The 14,019-nt window shown below is 37.9% G+C and overlaps 1 protein-coding gene and 1 non-coding gene across 2 annotated transcripts; one reads left to right on the top strand and one right to left on the bottom strand.

Annotated features, from left to right (window-relative positions):
- The first annotated feature begins 2,755 nt into the window (after positions 1 to 2,755).
- On the top strand, positions 2,756 to 8,631 carry LOC145778730 (dual specificity protein phosphatase 6-like). The gene is made up of 3 exons (XM_082590290.1): positions 2,756 to 3,213; positions 4,353 to 5,084; positions 7,333 to 8,631. Exons 1-3 carry the CDS (start codon positions 2,838 to 2,840, stop codon positions 7,722 to 7,724), a joined length of 1,500 nt encoding a protein of 499 aa, XP_082446416.1. The 5' UTR covers positions 2,756 to 2,837; the 3' UTR covers positions 7,725 to 8,631.
- A 1,006-nt stretch (positions 8,632 to 9,637) lies between these two features.
- Positions 9,638 to 9,719, bottom strand: Trnal-aag (transfer RNA leucine (anticodon AAG)). Its single transcript has one exon. It is a non-coding gene; the product is annotated as a tRNA-Leu (tRNA).
- Between the last annotated feature and the right edge of the window lie 4,300 nt (positions 9,720 to 14,019).

Here is a 14,019-nt window from a genome sequence, read left to right as displayed (position 1 = left end):
TGTTCTGGCCAATGAGGTCACTGCAAATTACAGAAACACTTTAGGACTTAATAATTTGTTATAGGCCTAAAAAGCTGTAATAATAGAGAAGCTTTGCTGTCTTGCAACACGAGTAAACAGAATTTGATCATATTTGGTAGAATGTTTTTGGCTTTACTTTGATTAATACTTTTTATTTAAATGTTGAAAGCAAGTGACAAACATTCAAGGGTCGAAGATTGAAAGTTCTTAATTACACAGATTAAAAGTCACACTTCTGAACGCGTCCAATTGGTCACTTGTCACTACACCAACACCTTTGAAATTAAAAGCGCTTCGTTACAGGGGGACTGGACGAGGTAGAAAAAAGTAACATTACTACAAATGAAGTCACCGTGGTCAACAAACTGCTCCTGTTCGTGAAGGTTCTGCACAGTGCACATGCTGGAAACGTTATATATGAAACTGTTTGCTGAAAGCAACATTTTTGAAATCGTTTTCCATTTGTACAGTATACATGTGAAAGCAAATTGATTCAATGCAAGGAATCTCATTATTTATGGAGCTAATGAAATATTACACAGCTGTAAATTCAAATAGAAACTGCAACAAACATGCATTATTCAGTGGTGGTAAATATATAAGCGCAATTATTGCAAGGTTAGAAAGCAGGGAAAATTTCCAGTTCAATTTTGTTTGTCTTACAAACGTCCCAACGTCAAATCAATGCAAAAATGACGAATCGTTTTTTTTTTTACCGAACAATTTGTAGATGTAACTGACCCAGCTCGTTTTCATACTTTAAATGACTAATTACACGCAAAAATTTCCAAAACACTGTTGGTTCCATAAGGTTGACAAAACAACATTGCTGGTCCCTTCTGCTATTACGTAAGCAGAATTTTGATCGTTCACTCAGCGAACAAATTTGACATGTTCGTGTCAAACTGACGCAATCTTATACCTCAACATTTCATTGTTTGTCATTGTTTCATCTACGTTTGCTTATCATTGTTTTATCAACATTGCATTGTCTCATCTTGAGATAACAACTTTTGCAGGAAACTGTCAACAATCACACAGGAGATGATCCGATTGAAAGGGAAAAATTAGCACTTTAACCAGGCGCCGCTTTTGTTTCGTGTTCAAACAAGTCTTGTTGAGTAAGTCCATCAATGTGTGTCTGGAGGGGTTTACCCTTTGATGACGTCACTCAGAAACAACCATCAAATGCTATTTACAACCGGACGTCAACTCTTTGTTGACCGTTTTTGTCCCTTCACTAGAAGTTTTGCTCACAGAACAATTGTCTTCGTCTGTATATAATTCCTTCGTGGTTTTTGCTATTTTGTTGGACTTTGGTCTGGTGCCTTTGTTGCTGACCAATTATTGTTTTAGCATCTCGGGCCCAAAACAGCAATATACCGGTCAACATATCAAGTCGAAGAGATTGTGGTAACACGTTGCTAACTTGCACGATTTTTAAAGATTTCCGAAATAAGTATTTTCGTCGCTAGGGGACGCCTATGAGCTGCTGCACAGTGACATCTTTTTGATTCAATCTCCACTTCGTTTTATGAAGCTTTGTAGAAAGTTCATGCGTAAAATTCATCAAGGATATTTTTGCTTATCATAACTTCAGTCAACCTATCGGTTACACTGTGGGATTGCAGGACAGTGCTTGCGAAGAGACAGTTTATTTCTCAGGTTTAGGATCACAAAGCTCTTGGTGGAGATTACACTATTTTCTCAATTCTCATGCAATGTGATGAAAAAAAAAGCAAAGTAAAAAATTCTTAGTTTGATAATTTTTTATTTGTTTACTGCCGAAACACGTTAAAATTGTGGATTTAGATATAAAATAGGCCTATCAACCTTTACAGTTGCAACTTTGAAGGATCGACTCGGAAAACAACGAAATTCTTCTGATTCCATCGTCCTGATTTACTGCAGCCTATGCCAGTTTGTAATTATTTGAAGGAGATACCTAATCCCAGCTTTTGTAATTCCCGCTAGTTGTGGGAATAAAAAAAAAAGAAATAAAAATGCAGTGCAAGAGTGTAGTTCATATTTTACTTTGCCAGTATTAACTTTAGCACAAAAATAGCAACAAGTGTTTAAACAAAGTGTTTGAACAACTCTGTCAATGTATGGAAAGAGGATGTTTATTGCTAGCTCAAAATTGATTGTGAATTCTCGACTTTTTGGGGCTGCAACATATTGTAGTTCAAAAGGAAATAAAAGCATCAAAACAAAACACTGTAGTTCTGTTTCAAACATTTCTAACACCTAATGAACTCAGTTTCGAAGTTCTGTTTGCTGCTCATATTTGTAGTTTATTTTATGTTAATATTGGTATTTCCGGAGCTGCGGAGATTATGGGCCTCTCCACTTTGCGCTTGTAAATAACGTTCAGAATGCTGAGAGCTCTTATCGCAGTTGTATTTGAAAATAGTCTCTTTTTTCTATGCTGCTTACCTTGGTTCTCAATTGACTCACAGTTGGTTCTCTGTTGGTGGTGTGCTTTATCATTTCCTCTCTTCTTTCTCCCAGGAGGCTTCAAGAGTAATAAAGAAACAAAATATTTGTTTCTTTTTTCTCCTGAGACCCAATATGAAAAGAAAAAGCGTGAGCTGACAAAACCAAGCTGCATAAGATTGTCAAGCCAGAAATCAAACGAAGTGGTTGTAGGTTAGTTGATCAGTAGGAGATAGATTGGCAGTTTGGCTGTTTTAGCATGCAAGTGTTACATCTATTTTATATTTTTGCAGAAAGAACGAGTTGAATGACATAAGTGACATCTGTTAATCGAATTTAGTCTTGAATAAGAATTTACTATTGAGATTTCTTGTTGTAAAATGAAAACTGGAATGGATTCAATCAACTATATCACCGTGGATTCTCTCCGAAACAATTTGTGTCGGCAGGAGGACGTTCTATTACTGGATTGCCGCAGCAACGACGAGTACCGAAACGGACACATCGATGGTTCACATAACATTGTTTTGCCCCAGCTAATGATGCGGCGTTTGAAAGCCAATAAGTTGTCTCTAAAAAGCCTTGTGCCACCGAATTCTCGCCAAGAAAAAGAAGCTTTTCTTCAGAAATGTGCGACGTATCAAGTTGTTCTTTATGACCATTTCACTACTGAACTAAACATCAACGATGGTTCAATGCTTGGACTTCTATACCACAGAATGCAATTTGAAGGATCATCTGTGTTTGTGCTCAAAGGCAAGTCACGGTTGTTTGTTTTTTCGTTTTGTGAATGGTGTCAAATTGTCAGTGCATGCTTTAGTTTATTTTTATCAAAGAAAAAAATTGAAATCACAAGTGGCACATTTGAGAAACGGTTTTTAGTATTTATAGACAGAAACTTTCACGCCGGAAGTCAGTGCGGTACTACTCAGCACGACGCAGACAGGCTGTCACTTTTCCAAAACGTCAAAATGGCGTACACAACAGGCCGCACTCTTGTAACTTATATCAGTCTCCGGTTGCAATTTAAGAAATTACTTCTGAGCGAAAACGTTATTGCCCTAAAAGATGACGACGTTTTCAATGAAATATTAAGACCACAAGAGATACATCGTTAAACAATTCAGTCTTTGCGTAAAACGAACGATTAATCATATTACGACTTTCGTGACGACTTAGCAAGCGTAAACCTGTCATTAAATCTCTTGTGTCAATATTGAAGACTTGACGATAATTTCAAGCCGTGTCACGCTATTGGCCCTGAAAGAGTCAACTATCGTGTGTCAACTTTAATAAAGTAAGACCAGCCCGTTCCGGTGTGAATCATCCACCAGGTTTTTCTTTGCTTTTGGACTTTGTTTATTTTGGCTCGAGATTGCTTGAATCCTTTATTGTCCCTTCTCACGCAACCACGTTACGCTTGGGTGAGCAGGAAAAAGTAAAAAGCACACAAAGTTCAAGTAGCTACTCAACCGTTCAACCAAGTATGGAATATGCTTCTGAACGCTGAAAAGAACCGTATAAATAATATATATACTGCCTAGTCATCGATGTTTGCTGCGAAGCATACTCAAGGACAGGCAAACAACAAAATACGCGACGCCATAACACAAGTCTTGTTGTTAACCCACTTGTTCGTCAAGCAAGCATAAAACATCTTACACGGCGTCATGCTTCTGCGAAATAGAACGGATATACCCTTCATTAAAAATTACATGGCGCATGCCATTCTGTTTTGCTTTGTGAAAAAGGTTCTCTGAGCATTTACGTTGACATATTGAGAAATACCTACAGACTTTAACGGAAGCGCGTATCAGCCATATCGTCATGTTTACACGTTTTTAAAGATAAGTTATATGAGTTTCATACAAGCTAACATGTACTTTCCATTACAGGAGGTTACTCGGACTTTGAAAGCGGTCATCCAGACTTTTGCGTAAGAACTGGAAGTGCACCATCCAGTGATGCGGATGACGAAGATTGCGGTAGTGATGATTCCACTGGATCACCAAGAGGCGGACGATGTTCTCCGGTTTCTCCTTTGACTGGGATGGCTCCGACCCTCCTTGGTCTAGGTGCGTTGAGAATCTCCGGCGAAAACAACGTGGAAGAGTTTGATAACGGCGACTTTCGGCTCTCACCAACCCAGCGAAACCGTCGCGCCTGCGACAACCACCGTCACCATGGCAACTGCCTTCGACATCAAGACCGATTCAACAGCGAAGGCGAATCTGATGACCCCAACAGCGCTAGCAGCGTGTCTTCATCCGAATGTCTATCCCGCATTACTCGAAAGCCCACCCCTATCTCAATCCTTCCATCGTGTTCGTGTTGTTCTTGTGATAAAGCGCCATTACCTGCTGATCTCGTGTGCCCGTCTCCTTCAACTCACGGAAATCCCAACGGCCCAGTTGAAATTCTTAGCGGCCTTTTCTTGGGTTGCGCTAAAGACGCAGCAAGCGCGGAAACTCTATCTCGTTACAACATCAAATACATTCTCAACGTTACTCCCAATTTACCAAACGTTTTTGAAGCTGATGGCACTTACAAGTACAAACAAATTCCAATCACCGATCACTGGAGCCAAAATCTATCACAGTTTTTCCCTGCAGCTATTTCGTTTATTGGTAAGTTTTTAATTTTGCTTTAATTTTAGGTTAATGATTCAAAATTTGTTCGAATTCTGTTGCTTCGCAATTGGGGTCATAACTTAACGCCGGTAGGACCATAACCTGGGTGCACCAAAATAAACCTTAGCACTTTGCAACCTACTGTACATTTTAGAATAGCTGACATTTTTATCATTTTCCAAAACAAAAGCAAAGTCTTCACTGTCGAGGATCGACGTGTTTAAAACTAGCGCGATATCGAAGTGTTTAAACAAGAGTTGTTGATGCGGCTTTCTACAAAAGAGTTGACTTGTCAACGACGTCACACTACTACGGAAAAGAAAAGCCGTTTCGTGAAGATCGCTTAGTCAAAAATACGAAACAAGTTAAACGAATAAACAATTTCTTTATCCACTTGAATTTCAATACATCTTTTGTGCTAAGAACTTCAGTTGGTCTTTTCCGGACGTTGAAAGCTGTAAAGAATAAGTCGAGTTTTTTATTACGGGATTTACGTGCTCTGAATGACAACTTGGTTTTACACTCTGTCGTCCATTTCATGACATCACCTACCCAGAGTTGTTTTGTACGGGTTTCTTCATGGCTTCAAGCGTTGCCTGTAGTAAATCCGTTGGTTGCTTGAATGACTCAATATAAAAGAACAGTTTTAGAATGAAAGCGTTGCCAGTGAGTAATGTGCGTTTGTCAGTCGCTAGGTTCAGTCAACAAGGAAGCAAAAAGCACACAAATATCCTGTTTTTCTCTTCAAAACGTTTTCCTCTCTGTTATAAAATGTTAGAACTTACAAATTAGTATTGAATAATGCGCTTCAGAAAAATCTGGTTCATTGATATGGTATTAATTGAAGTGTTTGGAAAGGCATGCACTTAACACCGCTTTTGGTATCAGTCTCGGAAATCAAAAGGTAACTATTAAATTTGACAGATCCACTCTCACACTTATGATGTGTTACGATACTGCCGGGAATTTTTTAATACCAGTTCAAAAATTTTTCATGAAGTATTCGGTGGTTTGATGTTTGATTGCATCGTATTGATGTGAAAATGGTAACTTTTTCACAGCATCATCAAATGTTTTCGCTTTGCTCTGGGTCAGAGAGATCTCTCGTTTTTTAATTAAATCAAAGTGATTGACGCTTCAACAACACATGGGCGACACAGCAACTATCTTCATCTCAGCTAAGTTCTTGCAGTTCATCTCTGCTTTGTGCTGATAGCCCAATACAACTTGCCGTCTGTGTTCTTGAAAGCCCTCGAACTAGTCGTGCCGTGAATTAGGATGGGTTTAATTCACTAGCAACATGAGCACTTTGATGGTCACGTTTTTGTCATTCAAACATCCGCAGGTTTTAAAGAAGTTGTTTGCTTGCAGTTGCCAAGCCTGTGTAGTTTTCACAATCAGCTAAGAAGCATTTTTTTTCACCAACTGAAACATTTGTCATACAAATTCGATGTTACAACCCACAGCAACGACTCGCACTAGTTGGCTTCTACAGGAGCTCACAAACTACCGAATGTCACATTTAAAGGACGCTACTGGGCATAATCTTGAATTGGCCATGTTTGTGAATGAATTTATAATTGTTCCATTGAAAAAGCGTCTTCAATTCTGCTGTTCAATTCTAAACCTGCATTGTCTTCTCCTATGATATTTCTTTTGTCTTTTATGACGTCATTTAGTCATTCAAATGTGAGAAAAAAAGAGCGACGTCTGCTTGTCAAACAACCTGGCATTTTTTGCGTGTTTGTGTCTTTTTGATACTTTTAGCCAAAAATAAAATTTTTTGACATCATTGGATTAAACAGGTGGCTGTATTACAATGATACATGCTTGGTGAAAACTCAGGTTATCAAAGCGCCTTTCATCAAAACTTTTGTACACACATGTCCTCTAAAAATAGAGTCCAGGTTTATTTTGGGTTGGGCCGCTTCTTGGTAGATTAATATTAGTTTAAATTTACCAACAAACTTCACATGATAGTATTACCATGGTGGTGTGTATCAAGGTTCAGAAAAGTCATTCAACAAAGATTAACAACATGTTGGCCCACAACATGCGAATTGCTGCTTTTCACCTGCAGGAATTCCAGCAATCGCTAATTTTGAATTCAGTTTAATGAACGGTTTTTGCCAAGCAACAGAATTTATGTTTAGCCTTCACAGATTGTTAAATCAATGTTACAACAAAGCTTTTCAACTGCATGAAATCTCTAAATTTAAAACTAAACATGTTTTTCTCTTTGCAGATGAAGCCCGATCGAAAAACTGTGGTGTGCTTGTGCATTGCCTGGCCGGAATCAGTCGATCTGTGACGGTCACTGTCGCCTATCTGATGGAAAAGCTTCGGTGGTCTCTCAACGACGCCTACGACTTTGTCAAGCAGCGAAAGAGCAATGTATCACCTAATTTCAACTTCATGGGACAATTGTTAGACTTCGAAAAGACCCTTGGCCTTGGGGATTACTCCTCTCCCGACGATAGCGGAACTTCCTCGGCAAACAGCGGGTCGTCGAACCCCCCAACTTTGTTTTTCACCTCCCCTCCTCCCCCTACCCCAAAGCTAACTCTTCCGATTCGAAAGAACGACAAGCCATTGGAACAACGCACTGCTTTCATTTTAACAACCCAAGTAGCGTAGAAAGTGAATAGAGCACAGTTGACTCTTCCAACACTGTGAACCCATGCGCTGAACAGTTTGACATAGATTGATGGTGCTGACTGCGCAAATGCCTTTGTGGAAGCGTTTGGTATTCGCTAAGGAGAATTTGAAATGTTTATGAAGCGATTTTGATTGTTCGACTTGACCTTTCACGGTCAGTTTGCGTTTAGAATATTTTAAATGAAAACTGCGTGGTAGGATGTGTTATTCAGACTGTTTATTTAAACTACGTTGCTACATTTTACTGTATCGACACTTGCGACTTGAAAATTTCTATTTTCTTAAATATGTGTTTGTTTGCATCATTTAACGAGTGGTTTGACAAGTGCTTTAATGGCAAATTGCTGGTCACCAAAAGGGCATAAACCAATCTTTCAACCAACAAAAGTTAGTGCAGTGTTTTAATAATAAATGAACACCTGCCACATAATGTAGCATTTGCATATCCTAGATGAGAAACGTTCCACAAGTTTGGTTTCATTCTTGTGTCAGCCATTAACTTGAGTAGTAATCATCATGATTTGAAGTTACAATGCTTGCTTCAGCTACCACGAGTTGTCACTTTTACATCATTTCAACGGCATTCAGACGTAAAAACAACAAAAAGTGGTAATTTTGCTGCCTGGGACATTGCTTCCACGCAATGTGAAACGCGAAAAAATAACAAATCTGCTTGACTAGCTGTAGTTGCGAGTAGTGTAGCTTAGCGACCTTCATTTTGCTGTAAGCTGTCGTCTTTACAACATTTCAATGTGTTTGTTTTTGGCGGTGTTTTGTGCATTATTTTATTATGTTTTTCGCCCCCTTAAAATCAGCTGCGATTTTTTTTTGTTTCGTTTTATTTTTGTGGCAGTTTTGCAATAAATTAAATTAAGAAAACACGATATTAATGAAGTGACTTTGTCTTGTCAGTAGCGACTGTGTAGTAAATTGCCGTAAGAGACATTAGGAAGGCCGTGTTGAAAAACGGATTACATTGCGGAAACAAAAAACGATTTTCTTTCATTCAAAAATTCTTCGATTCTACGATGGAGAGTTAAATCAATACTGGCAAGGAAGAGTAAATATGCTCAGCGAACAAGCGATTTGACAAATCAGCCGGCAGTGAATATAATACCAAGCAAACTGAACCTAACTAGCAAATCAGCCTTTTTTGCATTTATTTAGCGTCTTCTGATGTTGAATCAACGTAAAAAAGACTAATTTGCATGCGGGGAGCTGCGTCACAATACGAAGCAAAAATGGCTCAAAATGTTGAAACGAGGTGATGTCGAAAACTGCTGGCGAGGGAGCAAGTTTGCTGCCAAATTCAGTCCAGAAGATTCCAGTCAAATGTTGAAGTAAACCAATCTTGATACCCGCAGTTGGCAAAGCGCTTGAAAGCTTTTCAGCCTTTCTCTTTCACTCAATATTGATTTAACAATGAGCCGCGCTTGCGTTTCAGTGGTTTCTTTTCTCCTTACCGTTGCTTTTGCCTCGTCGCCACATTTGTGCTGAATGACTTGGGAGTACATCCGCATCGGGAAATATTGATGTTTTGTGAATGAATAATGTCACGTAAGCTGAGCGGAAATGTTCATGTTTTCACTTACTCATTTACAACTCCGGTTCGTTTACACGTCTGGTTAGCACCAGCTTTATCACAACAACTGACGTACAAGCAGAACGCATGTAAAGCTTTTGTAAATCTCATTTTAAAATGAAGGAAATGATTAGAAGACTAGAGAAAGCATTTCAAGAATGTGTTTTTATTTACCTCACTCGAACAATACAGTGAAAATGAAACATTATTATATCATATCTCGTAAAAGTACCATTATTGGTTAACATAAAAAAGGGAATATGATTCCAGATAAACGAAAATCCATGTTTGATACCGCAACCAAATAACTTGGCAGCGGTGGGATTCGAACCCACGCCATCGAAATGACTGGTGCCTTAAACCAGCGCCTTAGACCGCTCGGCCACGCTACCACACGTTGTATGTCTGCAACGTTGCAGACAAGTCAATACTGTAATTGCTGTGTGTATTTAGAAAAACATTATGTTGCAGTATTATTTTATATAACGCCACGTTCACAGCGCTTCTTTTACACAAGTGAGTAAACAATTTTGTGTAGCTTGAAAACCTAACAAAGAAAGCCTTGTGTGCTGGGAAGCTGAGTTGTTTGACTCCTAAGTGCCAATGACCGAACAGCGGTTTTCAAAGGTTAATGATGCTACCAGGTAGCAAAAGTTGCCCCTTTAATACACTTTCAACGTCTGGCAATGTAAAAAGGGCAATCACTTCAAGCTGGAACTCAATGCCAAACCAATTGCCTGTTGCAAATTAACATCTTTTTCATTCGTGTTTTGCCACACTTGTGCGAACTTCCTGCTTTACATTCAGTATCAAACATTTCATTCATTGCTTTTTTTGCGGAAGCCATGGTATTTTATTACGTTAAATAACGTATACTAAACACATGTTTTTCAGAGACATTTTACTGAAAGACTGAAGAAACAGCGAATCAACTGGCAATAGAATTTTGTAATTTATTTTTTGCCGGTTGACGTCACAGTGATTGGCATTAATTGACTGTCTGTCTCCACCGCATGACATCACAAAAGTGACTAACAAAACTGGTGTTTCAAAACAAAACGGAGGATATGAAATAAAAATAGAAAGTCTGCTCATGCAATGCGTCAGTATCTGGGCGTATGTACAAGACTGAGAGTATTGCATGAACTAAGAGAGTAGGCCACTTCTACCATCTTTTAGTTGTTACGTTTGTAAAAAGAACGTCTTTTAATCGTTTTATGTACCAAAACATGTTTCGTATGCCACATGTGTCACTGCGGCTTTTGATTTGATAACTTGCTCCAGTTTTAACATTTTAATTACAACTCAGCATTTTTTAAAGAAAATACATCATCCCACAATAAGAAAAGGATAAATTTAGTGTATTTTGTGATGTAACCAAGCACTATTTAGTAACCATTCAGTAAGTTTTTGTTTAGTCTTTCTAAATCAGAACACAAATGAAACTGATGCCATTACAGTGACTCAGTGAGGTGTGTCGTGCAGACCACTGAATGCTTTGGTTTAGATATTGACATTAATGCACTAAAGAATTCACACAAAAACCCACATTCACACCCAAAAAAGAACATAAATTTCATCACAAAATACAGTATATGTTGAAATCATATTATATGAAAAGGTGTTTCTATTGACTCAAAATTATACGATTTGTGGCACAGACCTGAAGAATATCTTCCACACCTTTGCGGCCTAGCCCACGAAAATACAGGTTTAAGTTGACAACGCATTTTTTTGGAAAAGATTATTTTATTTTAGCAACATTGAAAGTAGGTTATTTCGAGAATATTCCGTAATTTATCGTGAAAAAGGTACTGAAGTGGTTTGAAATCATTGGCTTCGGTGAATTTTTGTTGAGAACTTAAACGTTTCTTTTTGTTTTTTACATTTCACACAAGCATGCAAAGACCAAGTGAGAATCTGAGAAGCGAGAAAGCTGCTCTAACAGTGACATGCTAAAATTATGGTATCAAACTGCTCGATAAAGACGAGCCTCTCGCAGTATATCACATGGCCCATGGGTAGCCAAACCTGCTTAATGCTCGAGCCGCATATCATAAAATCTAGTCTTAAAAGAGCAGCAACCATAAAAAATCAAAAATACGAATTTATTCACTCACAGTGAAGTTTAGACCATCAAATAATATAATTGGTGCTGCGTGGTGATACTGTGAGTCTTCACATAGGCTGCAAGATATCTAAAGTTATGTTAATATGACGTCAAAGCAGTTTGGAGCAGTTCCTTCACGTGCTAGGTGCTAGTTTGTCAAAACTGAACGGTGCTTTGACTCACAAATTTCATCGCGGAAAAAAATAACTCATAAAATGTTGTGCTGCGAGAGAGAGAGAAATCTTTTATTTCGTCTGTTGTGAGAATAGTAGCCTACGTACAATTATTATGAACAGTGCAAATAAAATAGCACGATAACAATTTAGATTCCACAACAAACAGAAAGCAGCGAAAGACTATATTAGTCATGGAGTCAGCTCCATCCAGTGTTTTTAATGTGACAAATGTCCACCATCGGAAAATTACGTTGAAACGAAATAGGTTAATGTCCAGTAAAAATGAAAACAAACGTTGTTTACTGCTGCGATAGCCAAGTGAAATTCTGTGGTTTTATTCAAATATCAAAAAATATCATGCACCGGATAACTTACTTGTTTTCTTCAGGTTCGGGTATGTTGCTTCGGCACTTGTTTCCAAAACTAAAGTTTCTAAGCATTTTCAAAGCGAAAATGTATTGTTTCATAATCTGGTCAAACAACTCTGCAAGATAAGGACATTGCATATGTAACTCATTGAAGAGACACAATCAAAGGCTCAAAGAGACGCAGTTTGGGCACCCCTGAATAGATTTTTGAAATACTAAATCAACTGAATGTATCTTTGCTGTTTTGACACATTTGAAAAGCAAGTTTAAAATTGTTTTACGAAAATACGATACATATGACCATGGCCTTTGAAGTTACGGCTAGCTATGCCACATTCTGTGAGCAATTTCTAAAAGGCCTAGTTTTGTTTTCTTGATCTTTTCAAAAGTAAAGAACAGTAGTATTTGCTGAGGTCACTAACAGTTCGGGAAACTTGTTGCAGTTGTTTTAGTTTTGTGATATAACACTTAAATTTGATTATATGACATCAGTTTGATGAATTATATAACACATCAGTTTTTAGTGGGTCTGCACTCAGCCTACAGTACGGGGGATAAATTTATTTTCATTATTTTTAAATCCAATTTTAGTCCTGGTTTTAGGCTACAATAGTATATTCTATAACCTGTTGTAAAAAAAATTGAAATTTACGTCTAAAACTTTCGAAATTTCCGTGTAACACGTACAGTAGATTGACTGTTTTGCATTGTAGTGTTGAGGTTAGTTTGAATTTGCAGAGCTCCAGCTGCATGTAGTGCCCTATTGGTGCTAGTTGTGCATGAAGTTTTACCATTTTTGCTTGTACCGGTAGTATAATCAAGTCAAAACAACTGCAACAAGTTTCCTGAACTGTTAGTAACCTCAACAAACACTACAGTTCTTTACTTTTGAAAAGATCAAGAAAACAAAACTAGGCCTTTTAGAAATTGCTCACAAAATGTGGCATAGGCAGCCGTAACTCTAAAGGCCATGATATGGCGAATTATAAAACTCGAGGGTTGATGAATTTAAATTGACTAAACTATGACAACTGCGTACCTCGGTAAACTGGATGAGTCCTGAAATAAAAAACCTGTTCCTGTGAGTCTTTGACCGTGTAAGGCAAAACTTGTGAACGGACAGCCCAGGCCATCGTGAATTGATTTGTTGCACTAAAAACGCGGATGATGAATTTAATTAATATTTTCTTATTTTTACATCACCTGCTGAACTGTGCCAGCTGTTTGAGACAAAGCAGATTTCTGCTGTTGGTGGAGAAGTTGAAATTATTTATAGCTTGGCCAAGTCAGACCATATTGAGAATCAACCCAAAAATTTAACGAGTGTTTATTAATTTTATGTATTTTTCTGTTTTTAATCTAGTATCAAATTGGGCTAGTCAATAACTTACTCTGTTTTTTGTTACTTTGGGCGTACTGTTGGCAAATTTTCATGACCTTTTAAAGTGTTTTACATACAAAACTCAATCGATGGCTGCAGTCACGCATTTGTCATATCGCAATAGTGCTTTGTGTTTAATGGCATTGATAGATTTGTATCGGAACTCAAGTGACTTCTGACATCAAAACCATTACAATCTCAACTTAGTTTGTACTTGGCAATTGAAATTTCAAGCTTAAACACCAAAAATGAGTTCAATAAGGTCCAAAGCGGACATGAAAATGATACAGCATATCCCGTCAGCAATAGATCGCCAGCAGTTAAAGTTCACCAAGTTTATTCAGAAACACGGCTGGAAAGAAACTTTGTGGGCAAAAGCAACTGTTGAGGGACAAATGTTTTGATATTTGAAATTAAGTGTTTGTTTGAAAATGTAGCTACTGAATGCATCCAAACATTTATGAAACGTCATTCAACATGCAATACAATGCCATTAAATAGTTTTAATAGCATTAAAAATCTATATGTTGAGATGTAAGATAAAATTGTGGGGGTGCAACTGCTCCCCCATCCTTCGTGGCTATATGTCTCTGAGTTTATTCCTTAACAATGACGACTAGCTACTTACCGTAGTTTTGTTTCGAATTTACATTCTTG

Source organism: Aplidium turbinatum, chromosome 10 (genome assembly GCF_918807975.1).
Source record: "Aplidium turbinatum chromosome 10, kaAplTurb1.1, whole genome shotgun sequence".
NCBI classification, from domain to species: domain Eukaryota; kingdom Metazoa; phylum Chordata; class Ascidiacea; order Aplousobranchia; family Polyclinidae; genus Aplidium; species Aplidium turbinatum.
Note: the sequence above shows the minus strand (reverse complement) of the source record. Positions and strands in the feature narration are given on the sequence as shown.

Coding starts and splice junctions, on each gene's coding strand:
- LOC145778730 (XM_082590290.1), top strand. CDS start 2,838: ATGAAAACTGGAATGGATTCAATCAACTATATCACCGTGGATTCTCTC. Junction 3,214..4,352: donor ATCTGTGTTTGTGCTCAAAG/GCAAGTCACGGT, acceptor TTTCCATTACAG/GAGGTTACTCGGACTTTGAA. Junction 5,085..7,332: donor TGCAGCTATTTCGTTTATTG/GTAAGTTTTTAA, acceptor TTCTCTTTGCAG/ATGAAGCCCGATCGAAAAAC.